Raw genomic sequence first — 22,914 nt, 5'->3', positions numbered from 1 at the left:
AAACAAAGTGAATTATTTTAAAGATCCACCCTAAAAACAAAATCCTTCTATTCACACTAAAGACTGAGGCAACAAGACTCTCAAATTTAACAATAGATATTCTAACTTCAAAAGTTTGCCTAATACAGTATTTAGGTGACTTTTTCACCTACATATAAGGGAAAGAAAACTTTCTATCATCAGTTTTTGAGTTAAATTTGGGAACAAACGAAAATGCTTTAGTCCAGATGGGAATGTAAAAATGGTTCTGAAGTAAGTGTCTGGATTTCATTGGCCAAAGAAGCAAAGAAAATATGGCAAATTCCAAAAGGTGTGTGTGTGTGTGCTCATTAAGAAGCTCATATGTGGCTTTCCTCCCCTTTTAAGATTCAGGGAACTACACTTAAATTCCAGAGTTAAAGTAAAGGATAAGAGTGAAGTCCCAAAATATTAACTTAAGAATATCTGGGTGCAAACCCACCTGGTGTTCCTTAATGCAATCCCTCAAGGCCACAATTACAGCCATCCAAAGCACATTAAAACACAACAGAAACATAGCTATAACAGAATTCTCAAGTATGACATCTTAACAACACAGTGAACTAAGCAGGTAGGAACCAGGGCATAATAAATTTCAATTTTAATTTTCCAAATGCACAATTACCAAATAAAGTTTCAGTAAACTCTGAAAGTTTTCATTATGTGCACAAGAACAGATGTAGTACACAAACATTTATAACAAGGTCAATGAATTAAATGTATTGATGAAAGCTAATTAAAAACAAAACAAAAATGCTCTAGAAAAAGTCTTTACTAGGATTACATGATTTTTTTATATTCTGTTCCACTATATTTATTGATAGAACACTCAAAAAGCTTTACGATTTTAAAGAAAATCAGTTACACTAAACATTACTATCTACAGGGAAACTGCATTAGGAGAGAGAACTTAGCTGTAAGCAATGAGTTGATTTAAGACATGTTTATCCCCAAAGCAGTATGTTAGGAACATGCATACAGTGTAATTTTACCCCCAGGGCCAAACTGTTTATGGTTCACTGAAATCAACTTCAGTATTATGCCAACAGTAAAGCAGTTAAGTTCCTGCAGTCTCAGATGCTGATGGCATACAGACGTTACAATGAGTATAATGATATGACCTCAAACGTAGGGATTTTGTTTTTCACACTAAATCCTGTATCAACTTCCAGTAGCTAGGAGAACTTTAAAAAAAAAAAAAAAAGGTATAAAAAATGCTCAAAGGACATTAAAAAAAACTGCTGTGAAGAAAAGCACATACATATATACACAAAAAATCATTTTTCTTGGCTACTAGTTTTTGTCCATTCCTGTTTGTCCATCTTATCTATTTAGACCATCACCTCTTCAGGGCAGGAACTATCTTTTTTTTTTACGTGTTCTGAAGACCTCAGCACTATGGGACTGTGATCGTGACTGGGATCTTTAGGTATTTTTTAAATAATATATAACATAATGCAGTGGTCCCCAACGTTTTGGAGCTGCCGGGTGCCCGGGGGTGGAGCTACTCACACGCCGGGCACCCGGGAGCGGGGCCACACATGCACCCAGGGGCGGGACCGTGCACATGCCTGGGGGCAGGGCCACCCATATGGCGTGCGCCCAGTGCTGGCGTCACTCATGCGCCTTACTCCTGGGGCCGGCGCTGCTCCTGTGCCATGCGCCCAGGGTTGGGGCTGCCCATATGCCGTGCCCACCAGTGTGCTGCATGCCCGGGGCCGGCACCACTCCTGTGCTGTGCACCCAGGGCCGGCGCCACCCTTGTGCCGTGCGCCCAGGGCTGACGCCACCCTTGGGCTGCGCACCCACAGGCTGGCACAGCCCTTGCGCCGCACGCCCAGGGGCAGGGCCACCCAAACGCTGAGCACCCAGGGGCAGGGCAGTCCATGTGCTGCACGCCCGGGGCCGACGCCACCCCTACGCCGTGAGCCCGGGGGCGGTGTGGGGCCAGCCCCGTTCACTCAGCGGGCGCACAGAAATGGCCCGGCGGGCACCATGGTGCCCACAGGCACTGCATTGGGGACCACTGATTAATGCAAATCCTGAAAAGACAGGAATGTTAATGTAAACCAACTGTATAGATTACAACAAAAATATTTAAAGGAATGTAAATGTTTAACCATAAAAAAAAAAGTAAACAAATTAAGCATGTGAGTGGTCCCATGATACGACATGTCCTTCTGTATCAGAGTCTCAAGGTAAAATATTAAAGAAGAAAAATACAAAACTAGACTCTACAATAAAATGAAGGTACACTACGATTTAAAGAGCATTTAATACTAAAACAATCAGAAAAAATTGGCAGCCAAAAGTATGACCACATAGTGGAAAGAAGCCTTGGATAATGGCTCTTCTTAAAATAAAAACCCTAAAATCCTAAGTTTTTAAATAATTAAAATAAATGAATTCTCAAATACCCAAAGCAAAATACAACTGATCTGCTTACTAGTGAACTCTTCCAGAATACAGATAAGCAAGATACATTACATCTGAATGATTTGCTTTACAACACCTACATACTCCAGAGAAATTGTTACAATATGAACCGTGTCAAAAATCTATGCCAGAATGAAGTGCAATCTTGATAGCACACCCCCTTCCATGTTTTACTTTAGATCCAGTACATCATGAATTGTTTTCTCTTAGGTGCATTCCAATTTTCAAAACCAGCTTCAGCAAATCTACCCACCAGAATGTAACATATAACAGCAAATCAGAGAGCCCAAGTGCATAGGAAAACAAACAAAAAATAGGCAATATGTAAATTTTAAAAAAGGCCTTCCCAGACTTGTCAACATGCCAGTTTTGTTTTTAAGAAGATCCATTGCTAAAAAGATAACATATATACTATATGGCCCTGGCTTAGGGAATTGGAATAGGATACAGAGCCTTTCACCTCTATAAAACTTTAGAACCTACAAGTCCACTCGGTCCTCCTTCTTGTTCAGCCAATGACAAAGACCAATGCGTTTACACGTACAGGAGATAACACTGCCTCTTCTTACTTACAATATTGTGAGAAAGTGAAAACAGGCATTTGCATGGCACTTTTGTAGCTAGCATTGCAAGGTATTTACATGCCAGGTGTACTAAATTTTTGTATGCCCCTTCATGTTCTACCACCATTCCAGAGTGCATGCTTCAATGATGATGATGCTTGCTAAAAGAAATGCATTAATTACATTTGTAACTGAATTCCTTGGGAGAGACTTGTATGCTCCCTGCCTTGTTTTACCCACATTCTGCCATATATTCCATGTTTTAGCAGTTTTGGATAATGAACCAGAACACGTAGTTCATTTTAAGAACTAAAAGATGATATCAGTGTAAGATTTATAAAGATAGCTACAACTCTGGACCCACGGTTTGAAGTATCTTCCAAAATCTGAGAGGGACAAGAAGTTGAGTATGCTTTCAGAAGTTTTAAAAGAACAGCACACTGTTGTGGAACTACAGAACCAGACCACGAAAAAAGAAAATCAACCTGCTAGTGGCATCCGACTCACATACATGAAAATGGAACATGCATCAGTCTTCATAGCTTTGGATTGTTACTGGGCAGAATCTATCATCAGTATGTCACCTGGAATGGTGGTTGAAGCATGAAGGGACATATGACTCTTTAGCACATCTGGCACAAATCTCACAACACCAGCAATAATGCCTTGAGAATGCCAATTCTCACTTTCAGGTGACATTGTAAACAAAAAGCAATCAGCATTATTGTGATTCTATACCCCCATACTTTTATTGAAATATGTATGAATAGGAATATTCATAACTGAAATATGATAGATTACTTTCCCTGGTTTGAATCAATCATTCAAGAGCCTGTAATCCCTTGAATGTGTATATTCCATTTGTGTGTATGTATTATTCTTATATGTTAAATTAGAAATATTATATGGAAAACTGTTTTATTAATTCTAGGTCTTTCAGTGAAAACCATTCATAGTACTTAAGGAACTTAAAGGCCTGGAGCTCAACACAATGATCTGTAAATGGATCTGACCATGCCAACTGGTGCTGGAATCCATCTCAAATTTGGTATTTTTCCAGGAGGCGGGAGAATTCCTGCCCTGGGCAAATTCTATTTAAGGGATGGGAAGTAAAGAATGATTGGTCTTCAGCTAGCTTTTGGAACTGCCTCCCCACAGTAAGAGGATACATAAAACACTTAGAAAAGACCAGAACTGTAACAAGAGGGCTAGAGGGCATTGGTGGCCCTGGTCAGAGAAAAAGATTAGCTCTGGCTTATGAATAATCACATGTGAGGTAAGATCTAGGATGAGAAATAATATTTGAAAAAACTTCTCTTAATGTAGTAGGCTTAGCCAGCATGTTTTATTTTAATTTGCTTATTAGATCATTTTGATCTGTCTGTTTTCACTTGTACTCATTAAAATCCTACTTTTTATACTTAAAGCACTTTTGTTTATCAAACCCAATACAAATAATTTTTAAAGGGCAAGGAGGAGAGAAATCAACAGCTATGCTTAACTTTCACTATGAAAGAAAGCAAACTATGAGCTTTCTTTGTGCAAAACTTTTATAAAGAGTAAGATGGTTTTAATTTGAGATTTTGGTACTATATGGGCTGTTCTGGTGCTGACAAGTCCCTGTAGCTGAGCCGTCCCTGAACTCAGCTGCTATCAGTATATGTGGTTCTGTGTTAGGAGGCTTTTTACCCCAACAAACTCCTTTTGCTGAGGAAGACCAGAGCATCTAGCCCAGCAGACCAGATAGTAGGGCACCTTCAAGCTCAGTGGTTTGATAAGCACATTAGGTCACAGTGTCATGGGGATCTCTGTGATTCAACCCACCACAATTATCTCCTGCAAATGTATACAAACTTGTTTGTCTGAAGGTACATCTACACAGAAACATTATTTTGAAGTAACTCAGTCCGCGTCTACCGCCAACAGTTATTTTGAAATAATGTTCAAATATTATCAAGCTCTTTACTCAGACACCTGTAACCCTCATTGTATGAGGAGTAAGAGAAGTCAGAGGAAGAGTGCTCTATTTTGAAATAAGTGCTGTGTAGATGCTCCCAATTTGAAATAAGCTATTTCAAAATAAGCTACACAATTGACGTAGCTCAATTTGCTTAGCTTATTTCGAGTTAAGCCCTGCTGTATAGATGCACCCTACATGACTAAACAAGATAAAAGACTGAGGGGACATGCAGGCTCTAAAATTTTAGATTATTTATTTTTGAATGCAGGCTTTTTTAAATAATTCTACATTTGTAAGTTCAACTTTCATGATAAGAGATTGCACTACAGTACCTGTATAAAATTAATAGAAAATACTATGCCTTTCCCCCCCCCCCCCACAGTGAAAATACTCAAACAAAAATATAAAATTAACACTGTACACTTTTTATTCTATGTTGTAAATGAAATCAATATATTTGAAAATGTAGAAAACATCTACAATACTTAAATGGTATTCTGTTATAGTTTAACAGTGTGATTAATTGCATAATTTATTTTTTAATTGATTGGCAGCCCTTAGTTTTCATCCTCTCCAGCCTTCCCATAAGTTTCCAGCGGTCGGGAAAGACCTGACCAAATAACTTTCAGCTTTATAATAATAGTAATAACGAGCTTTATAGTAATGTAACTCATTAAAAAAAATGAATCATGAAAGAAGGACACTATTCAAATTCAACCTATGTTTTAACTTTTACAACTACAGAAAATTCAAGACCAAATACACAAATTAGGTGTGTTCTCTCTAAAGCTTGAAAATAAACAAGTACTAAATACACAAGTACCACTAAGAGAAAAACGTAACTAAGTTGTGGATTTTTTTTTAAACAAAATTTGTTCCTTTATAGAGGATAAGCACTTAAATAACTGAACAAACAGTCTTTTATCATATAAGAAGTCAGCCCACAATTTTTTCACTTTGCAGCATTAGGGCAACAATGTATGATGAAAAACACAAAGCGAATTCCAACTGACTGCCCTGTGGCAAATCTCAAATAGTAGGATTGACTCAAAGCTTGCTACTATTGCTGTGATAGCTTTGGCTGAATAAACTTTATTTTGAACTGTAAGTGACAATCCTGCCAATAAGTAACAATGAAAGATGCAAAGGCACATTTTGACACTGCTCTTGACATGGGCTTACCTCACCACTGGAAGCAAAAAAAAAAAAAAAAAAACCACACACACACACACACACACACACACACACCCTCCCCCTAAAAGCTGAATGATCTTTCTAAAGGCTCTGTTCGCTGCAAGTTTTAAAAAAATCAATAGCATTTTTTAAATCCACAAAAGACCTCACTTGGATTATAGTGTGGATGGACAATTCATTAGGATGGAATTGACATCACCTTTAAGGGATTTCTTGCTTTTTCTATTGAAAGTAATTCAAACAACACATGGATGTGACATTCTGGATTCTGAGTTGACTGATCACAAATAGGATCTCAAGATCTTTTGAGAGAAATTTAAAAAACAAAACAGGGATTTGTCAGAAGCACAACATATGCTGTTGATGTGATTTGACCTAATGTTTGTTACATGGTCTTTGCTGACACCTGTTGGTTTATTTTTTGTTTATTTTTAAAAATCATACTCTTCGTGCCTTAAGCACTCTGTCTAAAGAAATGCCCAACACTCATCTCTAAAATAAATCTGAAATTACATTCATGAACATCTTCACATCAAGCTATATTATTTTAGTTACAGTAGTAACCAGAGGACACCATCACAATCGGATGTTATGCTAGATGCTATTCAAAGTCAAAGATAAACCAGGTCCCTAACCCTAAAGAACTTACAAAGACAAGAAAGAGTGGAGAAAAGGGGCACAGCTAAATATAAAACAAGCTAAGCCCCTCAACCTAACCATCACACATTTGCCAATTGCTTATAGGAGTTGAAAGCAGAAATGGGTCCTGAAAAGTATCTTGGAAGCGGAAAGGGTAGTCGCCTTATTGATCATTCCAAGTATAAGGAAAAGGATTGGAGATAGCTGGGAGAGGTTTGCTAGACAAGCACATGACACAGTTGCTCAAATTGGCATTACTGTCAAAGTAGAACACTAAGAAGCTGAAACTACTTAATTTGGGTGGAAGGGAGGCAGTAGATTAAAAAAAAAATTTCACTTCTTGTTGATATAAATACTAGTGCATATTAAGAATATAAAAATATTCTTATACCTATAATATATGATATTTTGTTTTATGTTCCAGAACCTTTTTATATTTTGGCCATTAAATAATATTACACCTGCTCTTTACGGCATTGAGCACTCAACAACCGGAACGCAAATGTCACTGACTTATTTCCATAGTTATGGAAGACACCTGGGACTCTTACCTGCTTAGTGGCTGACAGAAGCTCCAAATTCACTTTTAACAAAAGCAATTAACTTTCTTGCTTCTTTTCTAGTCAGTAGTTATCACATCTTGAACAAAACTTACCTTGAACAAAACTTCAATTAAAAAAAATGAATACAACAGGAAAATTTTGCCCCTCAGGCTCTCTTCTAGCAGTGTTAAGCAGAAGGTTAAAAAAAACCCATCTCTGACACCTTGATTTTCTTCCTTTTCCTCAGGAAAAGATTGCCCCTTTTCTATTCCAGATGGCAGAAGCCATCTAATTATGTTATTGGATTCTGATGGTAGACAAACTCAGGCTGGCAGAAAACTACAAAAAGCTCAAAATACTGCAAGTATCAAGCCCTGATGAACTTCAGTGAGTTACCACAGATAAGGAAGACTCATACTTAGAATCTCAGGTGGGTTATCTAACCTAATGAACCAAAAAATTCCATACAACATGGCTTCACAAAAATCTATTTTGAAAAAGTTTAGTGATTTTTCTATTTTATTGCAAGAAGAAAATTTTGCAAAAACATGTGTTTCTGCATTTTAGAAATTTAAGTACACATAGTTTATATTACTTCAACTATTGTAATAAAAAAGTAAAGTATTGTTTACCTATGAATAGTTCATTAACTTGGTGACTAAAAGCATATAAAAGCCTCCACTGCCCAGAAATTATGATTTTTAATTTATATACTACATTGTATCATAAATAGGATCACGGAATATAAATTCATAAGAAAAGACATCACCATGTAAAAATATGGTATTTGTAGCAAATTATTCAATTTCTTATTACAAGAATACAATACCTAGACTGCTCAAAGCCAAATTTTAAAAAAATCTCTTTTAAAGACATTATGGGACAAAGCTGATTGAATGAGAGGAAAATCTATTCCTATACTTATTTGCAAAGAACTCACTCCAGATTTCATCCATGTTCATAGCGTTTTTTGTTCACTTTCCAGGGAAACTTAATTATATAAAGTTCCTTTTCACAAAATGTTTGGGGAAGGTACAAATATAGAAGTTGACATACAGCATGAGCCCAGTGGCCTATGTATTCTAATACCTTGTTTAATATTGACCAGTTTCAGATGCTTCAGAGGAAGCAGCAAGAAACTTCTTACTAAACAATTAGGGAATAATTTTCCTATGAGGGAAATTTCCTCCTAACCTTAGTACTTCTTCACTGAAGCACTAGGGTTTATATCTCATTAAAATACACAATTTTATTCATATGAAAAATTGATACTGGTGCATGTGGACAACATATTTGCATCCAAACTAATGTATTTGTGCTAGAACTGCATGCTTGACCAGCTCTATCCAAATTGACTTTTTGTGTTTGTGAGGAAGGGTACTAAAAGGCACGGAGAGATTGGAAGAACAATTAAATGTATATGGCCATCATATGAAACAAACAAATATAACACCAGCATGAGCAACAGTGAGGATGGGGCAGGGGAGGAGAGAGAATGAAAGATAGGGGAAGAAGAGAAACTCACGTAGTATAGAGGGCTTTTATCGAGAAACAATCTGAATGTATTTACTGCACCCGAATTCGCAGCAAAGCCGCTGAAATTTGGCCAGATGAGAGTGAAGTAAGAGAACTGTCCTCCAGGGTCTGCTGGTCTATGGAACCACCTCCATGCACACAGTAAAGACTATGACTGGGGGGAGACTGTGGAGTCACAAATGAATAATCACTAAAATACATTCATTTTCCTGTTATCTTGTCTTCCAACTTCTTCATTTTTCCATCCGTCTGTTTTGCCATGTTATAAACTAAAATATAAGCTCTTGGGGGCAGAGGCTGTCCTTTTAACCAGTGATAGTATAATGGTTCCTTGATCAGGACCCAAAGGCACTACTGTGTCATATAGGTAACAGCTACTGCTGCATTTGACTGGAGGGTGGCATAAGCTTTGGGCAGTTTCTCTCGCTGATTGCATTTCTGAGAACAGGAGCTTGCAGGGGGCAAACAGCTACTGCAAAGGGACTAGCAGGTGGTGACAGAGGGCTTTGGACAGCTGGAGGAGGGCTAGCAGCAAATGCAAGAGCAATTGCAAGCAGCAATTTCCCTCACCTTCCTCAAAAAAGAGGCCAGGATTGATTCCCATGATGCCCTCTGCCTGTTTGAATTCCTGACCTGACAGAAATTGTTGCTCCTGTATAGGAAAATGCCCCATTATTGCTATTTCCTCGATAGTCAAGAGGAGCTGGATTCTTGATAAACGGATTTCCTTCTCTTGGTGGAATTGGGGGAAGGGATTATTATTGTTCCTCATGCTAAGGTAGATATTGTTGCTCCCTCATGCTAATCTTTATTGTGTGTTATTTGCACAAAATAGAAGCAGAGAATACTAAGACTGTTAACTCCTATGGCCTTGTGCCCCAGCTCAGCAGAAATGTACCCCAGAAATTGTTGCACAATAAGGATTCATAGTCATGTCGGCTTCTATGTATGTATAAACAGCTTATTCCCTCAACATGATGTTCCAAAAAATTATAGATCTCTCAAGTCAAGAATATGGTCACACTTCTGGATACAGAGCATGTCAACACAAAATGGTACTTCTAAGCATTCTGTAATTCAATATAGTTCAAGATTTTAAAACTATCATTCTTCAGTTTCCAGCCCAATTTGCTTTATAATTACTGCGTTAAGTGGACCCATTCTCTCTCAGTATTAGAAATCTTTAGTACATGGGAACATTATGACCTTGGGTTATAGGTTATTTTTATGTCAAAGACTGATAGTCAATTATATCGCATTGAAGCCATATGAGGACTGCCTTTTAATGTATATAACAATGTCCTCAATTTGTGTCTCAGGTGAGTGCGAAGAGACCTTGTAAGCTCTTTTTTAAGTTGGTCACCTAGCATCTACAGCTGAAATTGTACCTTTCTTAAAGAAACAGGAAGAACAGACATCTTTAATTTTTAGATACAAGTTGTACCTCCAAAACCCGGCATTCTCTGATGTGGCAACATTTGTCATTTGGCAGGACCACAAATGCTCCAGAGCCGAGGAGCTTAAGGGGAGGAGAGGGCCAGCCAGGGCTGGGACAACAATGGCTGCCACCAGGAGCACAGGATCGGGGCTGGAGCCCCATGACAGGAGCCAGAGTCTGTGTTGCCTAGGGAGCTGGCAGCAGCTGAGGAAGCAGCCAAGTCAGGTTGGGGGTATGGGAGCTCAAGGCAAGGTGCCTGCAGGAGTAGCCTATCAGCAGCAGGCAATGGGCTTAGGGGCTTCTCTGGTCCAGCAAATCTCCCCTGGTCTGGCAAATTCTCTCATTCAGAATCAGTCAGGTCCCAACAGTGCCAGACCAGGGAGATCCAACCTGTAGTTCTGAAATTTCAAAGAGCTTTTTCGTAACCACAGAGTCCAGACAGTCATCTTTTTGCAGACTTAGTCAAGAATTAGTCCAAACATGCTGTATCTGTATAACTACAAATTTAGTCAAGAAAGAAATAATGATATATTATTACTTTTGAAGTTTTGTTCATCAATGTAAAGCTGATCAAACATGTGAAGCCACATATTTGCAACTGAATATTCCCTCAGAACTAATTTCAATCTATCAGTTTTCAAAATTATTTAAATTTATCCACCTTTAACACTAGATATTTGGAAATAATCTTCCTTATTAGACATTGCAAGAATCCAAACACTGAATATTTCTGACATTTTATTATCCATTAAAAACCACGTTCTCTTTAGCAAATTTGCTTTGAGTTCTCTAGCACACTGAAATACCTTCAATGAAAAACAGGTACTGACCTAGAATTCAGGATAAACCTAGTTCTGTGCTGCTGTGCCAATGAATGGCTATGAATGTGATTCAGTGCATGTTTGTTACTTCACTTCTCTGTTCTCCCTTAACCTTTGGCTTGTCTATTCTGAGTACAAGCTTTTTGAAAAAAAGGGGCTACACAATGTTAATTCTGGCACTTCCTAACTTTCAAGTGCTCAACTTAGTAACCCAAGTATACTCTTTTAATATAAGTTTTTGCAAGCAATTTTTTAAGTATTTTTTACAAGGTTTAAAAAAACCTTTTATCTGCAATTGCCTCGTCCCTTACTGCTCCAAACATACACACATCTCTTTTCAGCGAAACAGCAGCATCCAATATGTTGGAAACCAATCTAAAATGAAACCCGTTGCAAAATGGTGTTGATGTGTCTCAAAGAAAAATGTCAAGATCCTAGGATAAAGAGTAAAGTGACAAGTTATATATGCTGCTACAAACTATGAAAGAACTTGAAGGAACTCCAACTTCAAATCCATTTTTAAAAATAGAATGCCCACCCAGATTTTGTACCAATTTTCTATTTTTACTTATGATATTTAAAAAAAATGTTTTCCTTCCTTTGTGATGATGTAGGACTGTCAAACATTATATCAAAACAAAAAATAGCCTAACCAGAGCTCCAGACTGCGAGGAAAGCAAAAGATCACACATCTTCCCATGGCCAATTCAATGATGAGGGAAAAATTCCTTCCCTGGCCCTGAAAAGTTATCAAACCACCCTTACTACCAACAGCATATCCAGAAACCTAGTTCTAACAATTAACTAATGTAGCACTGGAATTGGAATTTTGTAACTAATAAGTCAGATATAATAAATGTATGTTATAGCAAAGGTTTGTATTAAACAAGACAGGCCAGGCAGTTTTGTTAACTTAGCTCCAGCTCTGTTTGATGGTAGCATGTTAAAGTGAAGGGATGGAATATTGTAATACATAGTGATATTAGGGTTAGATAAAGCTCTGTAGTAGATAGAAAGAAGTTTAATGTTGAAAGACTTTGTAACTTTGTTAAAGTGACTAGAAGTACCTCTTTGTTCCATGCTGCAATTCTGTAAATGTATTGTTTGCGTGAACGAGAGAGAGAGAGAATGTTTCAGGAGAGATAAGTGTGAAGGCCACTGCATGATCAAATGGTCAGAGGAGGAGCCGGAGACAGAGAAGCACCTAATAATCATCAACTAAGTGAAAGCACACTGAAGACGCAGACTACTGAGGCAGACTGACAAACCATGAAGCTAGTGGCAAGCACCCCTTGATAGGGAACCAATCACAACTTTCTCCAGAAAGACAATACCCAGAAGGGGTGTTGTCGGCATACGGATATCAGATGACTGTGAGAACAACTTCTTCCCAAAAAGCATACGTCATAGGAAGATTGACTGATGCTGAATGACCAATTATGACATAAGGCAAAATGCATAGATTTGCATTGAAGGAACATCCTATAAAAAAAAGGGTGTCTTGTGTGTATCTTTGGGTTCTGTACTACTAAGATCAAGACCAAGAGGAAGTCCAGACTGACAAGAACCCGGCTCCCTCCCTCGCACCTGACCTATCTGGCCAACTATTCCATCAGCAGGACGTGTGCGCGGGTGCATGCTACTTTGTTATACTGTCAATAAATGCCTTATCCCCCCGAAAAAGATCCCGTATGGTTCTTTTAAGCATAACACTAAATAGAGAAAGGAGGGAATTTTGATGAAAGCAACAGTAACAGAGCATCATATAGTGGCTCATATGGATGTGCAGGAGCAATTGGCTTCTGCACTGCTTTAAGAACCAGCCAATGAACCACCACATAAAAAAGTCACTCCCGTTCCCCCCTCTTCCCAGCTCACAAAGATGGGGGGCACACCACAAGATGAGATAGGGATTACAACTTGCTGCACAAGGGCCCAAGAGATGACTTTCATCTAGCAAAACCAGACAAAGCCCACCACTGCTGAAATGGCAGCAACAGTACGCTTAAGAGCTGAAATAAGTGGCCTGAACTGCCTGAATATCCTGAGCAGAAAGAGGATAAAATATTGAAAGAACAAAAATTAAGCTTCTGTCCTATTTTACAACAGCCAGAGAATTCTTGTTTTCTGAGGACGTCTACACTTAAAACACTGGATCAGACCAATTGAGCCAATTCAGCTATGCTCCTGTAGTGCTTTAATGTAGATGCTCCAAGTCAATGGGAGAGAGCTCTGTAGTTAATCTGCTACCCCAAGAAATGGTAGCTACGTTGTCAATAAAAGATTTCCTGCTGACACAGAACCATCTACATGGTGGAGGGAGGATTAGGTCTGTACAACTAAGTCTCTCAGATGTGTGGATTTTCTCACCCATGAATAATATAATTATACAAATATAGGTCTGCAATAGAGACCAGATCTCAGCTTCTCTCATTTTCTCCAGAAAACTGCTGGAAGTTTAAAAAAATCAGACCAGAAATAAAAATATAATCAAGACATCTTTACACTGTGGCAAGCTGAACCTAAATACTAAAACCTAAAAAGGGCAGGCTTGACATTCTATGGCAGTATTAGTTTAAATATAAAAATTATAAAGATCAATAATGGTATCCACAGTTTCTACTGAATTTATCAAAATGAACACATTTTATTTTACCATATGCCCGAGAAGTTCACATTGACAACGTATAACTGCACTGCCAAAGTTGTCAGAAGAAAGCTGGAAGTTTTGGCAACTAGGTTAAAACAAGTGAAAACTTTCACAGGTAAGTTTGGAGTTCTGGCAAGCAGTTAATGCTTTTGGCTCCAGGAAAGAAATGCTTTTCTACTTTCCCTCCCACTTGCAAACAGGAAGAAATGGGAACGTATATTTTTGGGATGAAGATAGGAGGTTTTTGGTTTTGACCTAACCAAGCTGTGACAGTGTCCACCTGATTCACTTCCCCTACCATATCCAACAACCAGCACATTAACTGGGTATTTCTGCTACACTGATCAGCCGATACTGATGGAATGGCCATCCAACCTGCTCTTAAATATCTCTGGAGATAAAGATTCTATAACCTCTCTAGATATTTTCAGAAAACTAAAAAAAAGTGAAGTTTGCTGCAGTTCTGTTTAAGAACTGACCTTTTATAATTTTTTTATTTTCCAACTATCTAATAAAGAAGCAGCATGTATGTTCACCACTTCTCCCACAAATAGTGGGCAGACTTCATATCCTTACTTTTCTCCTCTGTACAAAGAATGATTCTGCCATCTAGTTATTGTTAGGCAATGTGAACTATTAATATGAGAAATAAAGCTTATTTTGCTGTGCAATATCTGCTTTATTAAAAGCACTAAAATGCCATGGTAAAACTAAATTTAGATAGTATGTTTCAAAAGAAAAAAAAACTAAAATAAAATACCCTGAAGGGTGAAAGAGATTACATGCTACTTCAAATCTACCATGACCATGCTCTGAAGCAGCTGAAGATTTCACACTTATTCTTCATCCTCAAGTCTTCCAACTGCACGAAAATGGTATCTGCAGAAGTATAAGTGCCGACATACTCGATATCAGCCAGGATGCAAGACGTAGGATAGCCAAAATGGCTCCAATTCTAATTGAGATAAAGTTTCCAAAGGTTTTATTTTAAGAAACTCATGACTAACCCATTGAAACACCCACCCTATTTTTTAATTTAAGTGTAAGTAACATTCTTTAAATCAAAGCAACTTGCCAGTGGTTATATAAACAACCATCTGCCTTATTGTATCTTTTCTGTTTTTCACTGTTTTATCAATTTCAAAATGTAAAAACACATTTATCAACAATGTAACATACTCCCATCTGGGTTTTGTGAGACGTTCATCACTTCTTTCAAGAAATGTGCTAACAATAATTATGAAACTATCTGCGAACCCTGCATACTGTCATGTCACTGAGATGAACCTACTGCCAATTGCTGCCTACAAACTAGAAGGGCTCACTGATGCACATCTGACAATCTCTTCAGTAAAACTCTTTCCAAACATCAGATTTTCAAGAGTAGATTTAACATATGCAAATGAATCCGTACCAGCTAAGACATGAATTTGTATTTAAATTTAAAATTTCCATTGATGCTATTTAGTGGTCTCCATTCTTTGAACAGCTGCTAGGCCAAAATGTGACTAATTGTCTCTCCACCTTCTTTAGTCACCAAAAAACAAAGTTCATATTAAAGAGACTATTAAAAGTTAAACATTTCCTGATGCTACAAAGCAAGTTTAAAAATGTTATTTAGAGAGGGTTCCCTCCCTTCTATTAGTAAAAGCCATTTGTTTGAAAAACAAGCTTTTTGATTTCAGGGACAGAAAAAGAGGGAGAAAAAAGGAAACTAATTGCATAAAAATGTACTATTGGGATGGTGCAGGGAATACCCTCCACTTTCCATTATAACACTCCCATTTTCAGTTACTAATTTTTCCAAACTTTAGCCATTTGGGATAAAATTAGCATATTACATGTCCGCCTCAGAAGGAATTTACATTTCAACTACAACAGTTCAGTCACATATAGGAATGGTGTTAGGAAAAAACAAGACTGCAGACTAAGCCAGAGCTCTGCCATACAGCCTGGCTGAAAAGGGCAATGGAAGCCAGATGAGCAAGCACATGCTTCAGGGGCTAACAGGAAGCAGCTGAAAGCCTCATTAGCCAGAGGAATAGATAAGGCAGACAGAGGGGACATGGAAGGGGGAAGCCATAAAGTGGCTGAGTGTGCTCCCCAGCCAGAAGGAGAGAGTAGCCGAATTTGATACAAGAATGAGAAACAATGCTCTGTAACTAAAAGGTGGTGGGAAATTGGCACAGACAATAAAAGGCAAGGGTGATTGCACCAGAAAGGGTCTCCAGTTGATTTGTGGATGAAGAAGAGATTCCAAGGCTAGGGGCCTGGGCAAGGACCTTGACACACAGCATGTTTAAAAAAAAAAAAAAAAAAAGACGACAACTGTCTAATTGAGAAGCTCTAACATCACTAAGTCTTGGGCCAGGTCTTGAAATTTAGCAAGTGATGGTTTCTGTGTCAGGAATGTGCTTTTATTATCCCTGTAAAACTGTACCCAAATTTGGCTAAGTTTTGAGCCGGGGGGGGGGGGGGGAGATGCAGTTCACGTACAGTAAGTAGAGATTTAGCAGCTTAATTCTCTGAACTGAATAATCTCCATCTCTCACAAACCATCAAATGAACCTGCAGATGTTCCATCCACCAGGCCAGGGCCGTCCTTAGCCATAGGCAGAATAGGCAGTTGCCTAGGGCACCAGTATTTCTGGGGCACCACTTTGCCGTGAAGGACAGGAAGCAGTGAGGCATGTGTAAGCAGGGGCTAAACTACTGCTTGCTATCAGCCAGCTAAAAGGAGAAAGCTGCCCTGTGGGTGGGTGTGCTCACTCCAATTGTTTAGCTCTGGAAGATAATTAACTTAACTGTTGATATGTAAATACAGCTCATGGCAGGAGGGGGAACGAATCCAAGGTGTGGTTATGTAAATCCAATTCATTTAGGGCTGATGGAGGATCAGTGTTGGAATGGAATGTGGTGTATTGTAACTAATTTGGGGCTGTTGTGGGGGTCACAAATTATGCCACCCCTAAATGTGGGAACTGTAAAATATGACACCAGTGCTTGCAGGAGACACACCATCATTGTAAGAGGTCTCAGAGGAACAAGCCTCCCCCCTGCCAGAGTTGAGTGAACTGAGTTGGGGGGGGGGGAGGGACTGAGTCAGCCTGCTTCATGCCTGCCAGGTGTGCGCTGTAAGACTGGCTCAACCTACTCCATTCCCCCTGGTTTTAAGGACAGACCTAAAGCATACTTTATGAGGAGTCTTTTTGCTAGTCCAGTGGAAGCTGGAATCTTTTGCCAGCCTAGGTGGTGGCTAAAGAGTTGAAATCACTAAGAGCTGAAATCACTGGTTTAGCTGGGAGCCAGACCCATTGCAGCCAGTGGAGCAGCTGGTGGGAGCAGCCAGCAGACTACAGGAGCAGCACAAAGGTGGCCTAGCCTCAGGCTCAAGGAGGGGAGTCATCCGGATGATGTGTCAGATTCTGCACTGACTGGACAGAACTGTAAGTGGGGCATTTGAAGTGGGGTACAGAGAAAGTTTGGGTAAATGAACTCTGTTGTGGTATTTTCCCAATATAATGCCATATGACTTCTCTCTTTCATTAAAAGTTTCATTCAGACTCCGTGCTTGCGAGTGGGGAAGCACTGCCTCTCAGAGGCGCCCAGGGGTGTGTGAATTTCCCAGGCTACTGGGTGGGGGCTCGAGCTGGTTCTGTGTGAGATGGACCCCTAGATATTGAACCCGGCCCTGGTTGCTGCCAGGTCTACACAGTGGAAGGTTTACACATGTAACAGCAGGGCTGGGTCCTAGAGAGGGCCAAATGTGCTGCCTGCAGCACAGTCTGAGGGAGGGGATTGGCTGCTGGGGTCTCTGGGAAGGGGAAGAGGTAGGGGTGGAAGAGCAAGTCAGGCATAGGGGCACCAGTTTAATAATCCCACCTAGGGTACCACAAATCCTAAGGATGGCCCTGTACAGGGCATGCACATCCTGGGGCTCCAGAGGCTGAACAAGATTTTCCCTAAAATAGTTTTTTGCTGAAAATCCATTTTTTTCAGTCCTACAAAACCCATCATGGTTTGGACACAAACTCAGAGAAGTTTGGGCCCAATTTATTTTTCAAGCCAAAGATTCCCATTCACAAAATGGCCAAAGGAAGAGGAGAGACACGTATTCTTCAAAAAGAGTATATGAATATTACTTTTTGTAGCGGTGCTGGTCATAGATATCAGAGAGACAGGATGGCTGATATCTTATTGGTCTAACATTTATTGGTGAAAAGGACTTTCACCCACCTTGTCTCTCTTCTGTTTGTACAGGTCAAACTATATTCTACTTTAAACACAAGAGTCAAAAGACATTGTCAAGAACTTAAACTGCAACATTATAAATTATACAGTAAATAATTCAAGTTATTGTTAAAATATTAAAATGTAGCAATTTTAAACAAAAATATTTAACTTCTACTTGTATTTTTAATACACAGAAGAAAAATATAAATACACAAAACATATACCTCTCCAAGAGCTTCATAGCGCTTTTGGTTCCATCTATGTAAATCTTCACGGTAGTTAAAAACGAATGGCTCTCCAGTTTTTATATGCCTTAATTGCCCCTCTATAAAATAAACAATAATATTATATTTAAATGCACATTTTAAGAGTTTTAAAAGCAGGGGTAACAATTCACTGTTAAAAACAAAAGACTAAGTTCATATGGAAGCAAAACCATGTTCTTTCATATACCACATTTTTTTTTCCTTCCCAATTACAATATAGGGCACTTAAACCAAAACAGACTGCATCAAGACCACCATCACTTGATTTAGAGGTGAATGCAGAGTACAAAAGATGACATACTGAACTTTAGGTGAAAATTTCCAGAGCCCTGCCGGATACAAAAGTGGTATCCCCATCTGAAAAAATGATCCATGGATATCTGCAGATTTACAGAGCACTATAAATTTCAGCCGGTCAGCCTCGTGTGTAACTAATATTTGTGTCCTAAAAGTATGCTATAAATGAAGAATTAGCAGCTGAATAGCTAACCATCTGATCTGTACCAATCAACCTGGTAATTAGATACCAACTATCAACCATTTGTACTCAATTAAATTGCACATGCAGGAAGTGTGAAAGGTACATCGTAATACAAAGTTTTTTAAAATTAAACTCTTAATTTCTAAAATAGTTTGTTATATAAATGTAATGCCTTAGCACCCCAATGCAATCAAGCAGGGGACCTTAGTTCAAGACACACTTTGAAACTCTTGCACCTTGAGTTAACAATAGAAAAATGATGCAGTATGTCCAATAAGAATACCCATAACACAGCAATTTATTTTGCATAGCAACATTACAGTCTCTTAGCTTCACAGCTAAAGAACATTAGCACATCCAAATACCGATGAAGGAAAGGCCTAGAGTGGAGATGACTGAGGAATAAAATGGCAGTCCACGAGGAAGTATACTTCTCCCTACTCCAGTTTACCATGTGTTTTACCAGTTATATCAATTGAAGCATCAAAATAAAATGTTATGGTCACAAAAGGTGATACAAAGTGATTAAAAACTAATATCTAAGCATATTATCCTAAAATGTTGAAATGTCTGACTGGTAGAAACAATGGTTTATTAGCACGATTTTTCTTCCTCTGCAACATAAAGACAAAGACATTAGCTCAACTGACATTTCCTTGTGAATTCTAAGCTTTGATAAAGAATTCTGTGAATGCAAATGTTATTTAAAAGGAGTAAGATAAGTTCTGAAGACACCTGAAGCTTCAAACAAAATAGGCATGTAAGCAACTAGTCGACTAGCGTATAAGCATATGCCTATCGGATAGTCTACTAGTGACTCGACTAACTGCTCCCCACACCTTACTTGCTCTAAAGCCGGTTCCACCCTACCCCAGCACCATCTCTGAGGGGGGGCAGAGGAAACAGAAGCATAGGAGGGACAAGGCACAAGATGGGTATCAGCTGTTTCCCAGCTCGTTCCTGGTCGTCCCCCCTCGCCGCACACTTGCTACGCTTCTGCTTTTTAAATGTATCAAGAGCCAGACTCTTGATATATTTAAAAGGCTAAAGCGCAGCAGGGGGGACCAGGCACAAGCCAGGAATCAGCTGTCCCTTCTTGCACCTGGTCCTCCCTGCAGCACTTCAGCTTTTTAAATACATTAAAAGCCTGACGGCTCTTAATACATTTAAAAGGCAGAACAACAGCGGAATTAGCTCCCGGGGCCGGCAGCTAACCCCACTGCAGCTCCGCAGTTTCTCCCACTTATTGACTAGTCGATTCGTTGATTAAATACAATGTAACATCCCTAAAACAAAACATGTGATAGCTTTCTGCTGCCTTCAGTGTACTTACCTGTATACTTACTCATTTAATAACAGAAGATGTTTGACTTTCTCAGTCCTTCTATTACCTCAGTTTCAATATATTATTTTTTCCAATCACTAATCGCCAGGAAAGTGTTCCTTCCCAAGTTCACATCTAACATTTAAAGTTCCAATATCCCAGTCTTCACAGAACAATATAATCTGAGATGCCTACATTTTTAGAATTCTAGTATACATTGTTCCTTTTTTGCTAGTTATGATTCAGTATAGCTTATTTTAAAGTAGGTTACTGATGAAGTTTCTCTCTCCCTAAGAAAATCACAATCAATGTCAAGTAAGAACTGTAATTTATTTTCAAGTATTTCAAAAATCTTTGGAAATCCCATCTTCTCAATTTTACAAGGCAAATAAAAGTTTATTTGTCCTTCATAAATAGAAGTATAGAGATTATATCAGAAATGTTCTACAGTGTATATACACGTTAGAAATATCAGAAGCAAACATGTCCCTTTTTGATGATACCCTAACTAGAAGAATATGCTACAGTGTTTATTACTCCCTAAGGAAGTCATTCAGAGTATTATGTTAGTGATGGAACTTTTAATAATATAATGCTAAAACATCGCACCCCCCCCCCATTCACATTTCAACCCTTCTCTTTAAGCAGCCACATGTGCACCATTAGCTCAAGTCAGTAGAGCAGGCAGACAATAGTAGGGGCTGCACATATCTTTAAAAAAAATCTGAGAAGTGACAGAGTTAACCCCTCCCATCAAAAAAAGAGCATCACTTTCATGACACTTTTAGTCTCTAAGTACCTTCCTTTGAAAGCCATCAGGGTATTAAAAAGCTAAGTGTTGCATAAATGACTATCATTTAAAGGAAAGCTCTTTTTTCCCCCCTTAAAAGTGGAAGTTGTAAAATAGACAGCATTAGAAACTAAAGTTCTCTATTCACAGAACAGACACTACATGGCATAAGAGTGTACACTTCCCAGTCTGCCTAAATACAGGTTTTAAACAATTTTGTAGGGACCCCTTTTGGGAATCTGGTATTTGTTCAGCCTCCATGCCTATTTAAACCAGCATTTATCATCTGAGATTGAGAATATGAGTACAAACTAGAGATGTTAAAAACCATTTAATTAAGTAACAATGTAACTGCTGAAAATTTCAAATTGTATCGAGTACATGATTAGTGAGTTACCCACATCTTAATATCCTTATGGGAGAGTCTAAGGGGATTGTCTGTGATTCCTTGGTAAGAGTGGTATAGTGATTCAGGAGCTCTTATTTGTTTCTGGCTTGGTTCTATAAATAATTAGAGACACATTAGCAGTTTGTGGTGTTTGCCTTGTTTTTGACAGTCTGCCCTGAAGCAGACACTCAGGCTATGTCTATACTGCAAGTCTCTTTTGAAAAAGAGCATCTAGACTATAACCAGTACTTTCGAAAAAGCAAGCTGCTTTTTCGAAAGAGCACCCAGGCATTCTGGATGTTCTCTTTCAAAAAAGTAGTTTGCATTACATAGTGTTCTTTCAAAAAAATGCGCTTTCGAAAAAAGGCGTTCCTCCTCGTAAAATGAGGTTTTCCGCGGTTAAAAAAAAACTGCCGCGTTCTTTCGATTCACTTTCAAAAACACAGCAGCAGTCTAGATGCAGGGGAAGTTTTTTCCAAAAAAGGCCACTTTAAATTTAAAAAAAAAAAAAAAAACCCCTGTAATCTAGATACACCCTCATGGTCATGACCCATTCTAGGCAGCGTAACAGTTATCTTTAAGGATAAAATTTTACTGCTTTAAACTATGAAATTCTAGCAAGGCTTCACAAGGTATAAACCATGTTCTAATAATCCATTCCTATACAATTTATAAGCGGAATCTTCACAAAGTATATTCTACTTACGTTCATTAAATGCGTATTCAAATCCTTCAAGAGTATCAGGAAACTCAAGTGGCGGCTCATCTTTTTTCATCAGTTCATCCAAATCTATCCTAGACAATAAATCTAAAAAGGAAAAGTACATCATAGTATGCCTGGTTTATTTTAACAAGCATATTGGATAATATTTTATGTAATGCTTGGTTAGTGTTGGTGTAATTAACTGTGTCCAGTTCTTTCTTTTAGAAAGATCCCATTGGACTATTTATTTTCCACTCCTAAGGACATTTTGTAGAGTTCCACAAGGCTCAACACCTGTCTGTGCCTAGATGGTGGTATCTTAACTGTAAGACTGTTAGAGAAGACTAGGAGATGGTTTTGAAAATAATATCCCCAACAACTCATCTCTCTCTCTCTTTTACCCCAGATCTGGATAATTCAATCTCAGGGGACTTTTTTTTTTTTGCTCAGGTGAGGTCAGAAATTATATTGGTTGGTAAAGTCTATGAAAAATTTGGCACAAGTTGTTTCCTTATACAGAGGAAAGGTTGGAGAGAAAGGAGGAGAGCTCCTTCATCAAAGGATTTTTGTTGTGTATTTTAAAATCCTTCTGCTACAGCGTCACTTTGTAGCATTGTCCAAGAGAGCTTTCTTCCAACAGTATTTGGCTGGAAGGTTATGCCCATTTCTATCAGAACTGAATACATCACAGTTCTCATACTTCTGTAATATGCTCTAGTTGGAGTTATTCTTATGGTCCACACAGATTCAGTAAGGGCAGAAAAATACAGACCAATGACCAGTATAGGCCAGGTGGAGCGCATTACATTTGTTCCACATTCAGAATTAGCTTTCTATTGGTGGCATGTGAAATTCAAACTCATAATATAGTTAGTCCCACCTGGGCTGGGTTCTTGTCATCTAGCTGACTACTTTCTACTTGGGTATCCTAA

At 38.6% G+C, this 22,914-nt stretch overlaps 1 protein-coding gene across 3 annotated transcripts in view; it reads right to left on the bottom strand.

The window, feature by feature from the left end:
- Window positions 1-22,914, bottom strand: part of ARB2A (ARB2 cotranscriptional regulator A) — a 334,295-nt gene that overhangs the window by 277,383 nt on the left and 33,998 nt on the right. For all 3 annotated transcript variants that reach the window (XM_075932154.2, XM_075932155.2, XM_075932153.2), the window contains exons 3-4: window positions 21,986-22,087; window positions 18,255-18,355 (exon numbers count right to left, since the gene is read on the bottom strand). In XM_075932154.2, coding sequence (XP_075788269.1) covers window positions 18,255-18,355; window positions 21,986-22,087 — 203 coding nt within the window. The remainder of the gene's footprint in view (window positions 1-18,254; window positions 18,356-21,985; window positions 22,088-22,914) is intronic.

Source organism: Pelodiscus sinensis, chromosome 6 (assembly GCF_052426305.1).
Source record: "Pelodiscus sinensis isolate ZL-2025 chromosome 6, ASM5242630v1, whole genome shotgun sequence".
NCBI classification, from domain to species: domain Eukaryota; kingdom Metazoa; phylum Chordata; order Testudines; family Trionychidae; genus Pelodiscus; species Pelodiscus sinensis.
The sequence above is the reverse complement of the archived record's forward strand: the minus strand, read 5'-3'. Positions and strand labels throughout refer to the sequence as shown.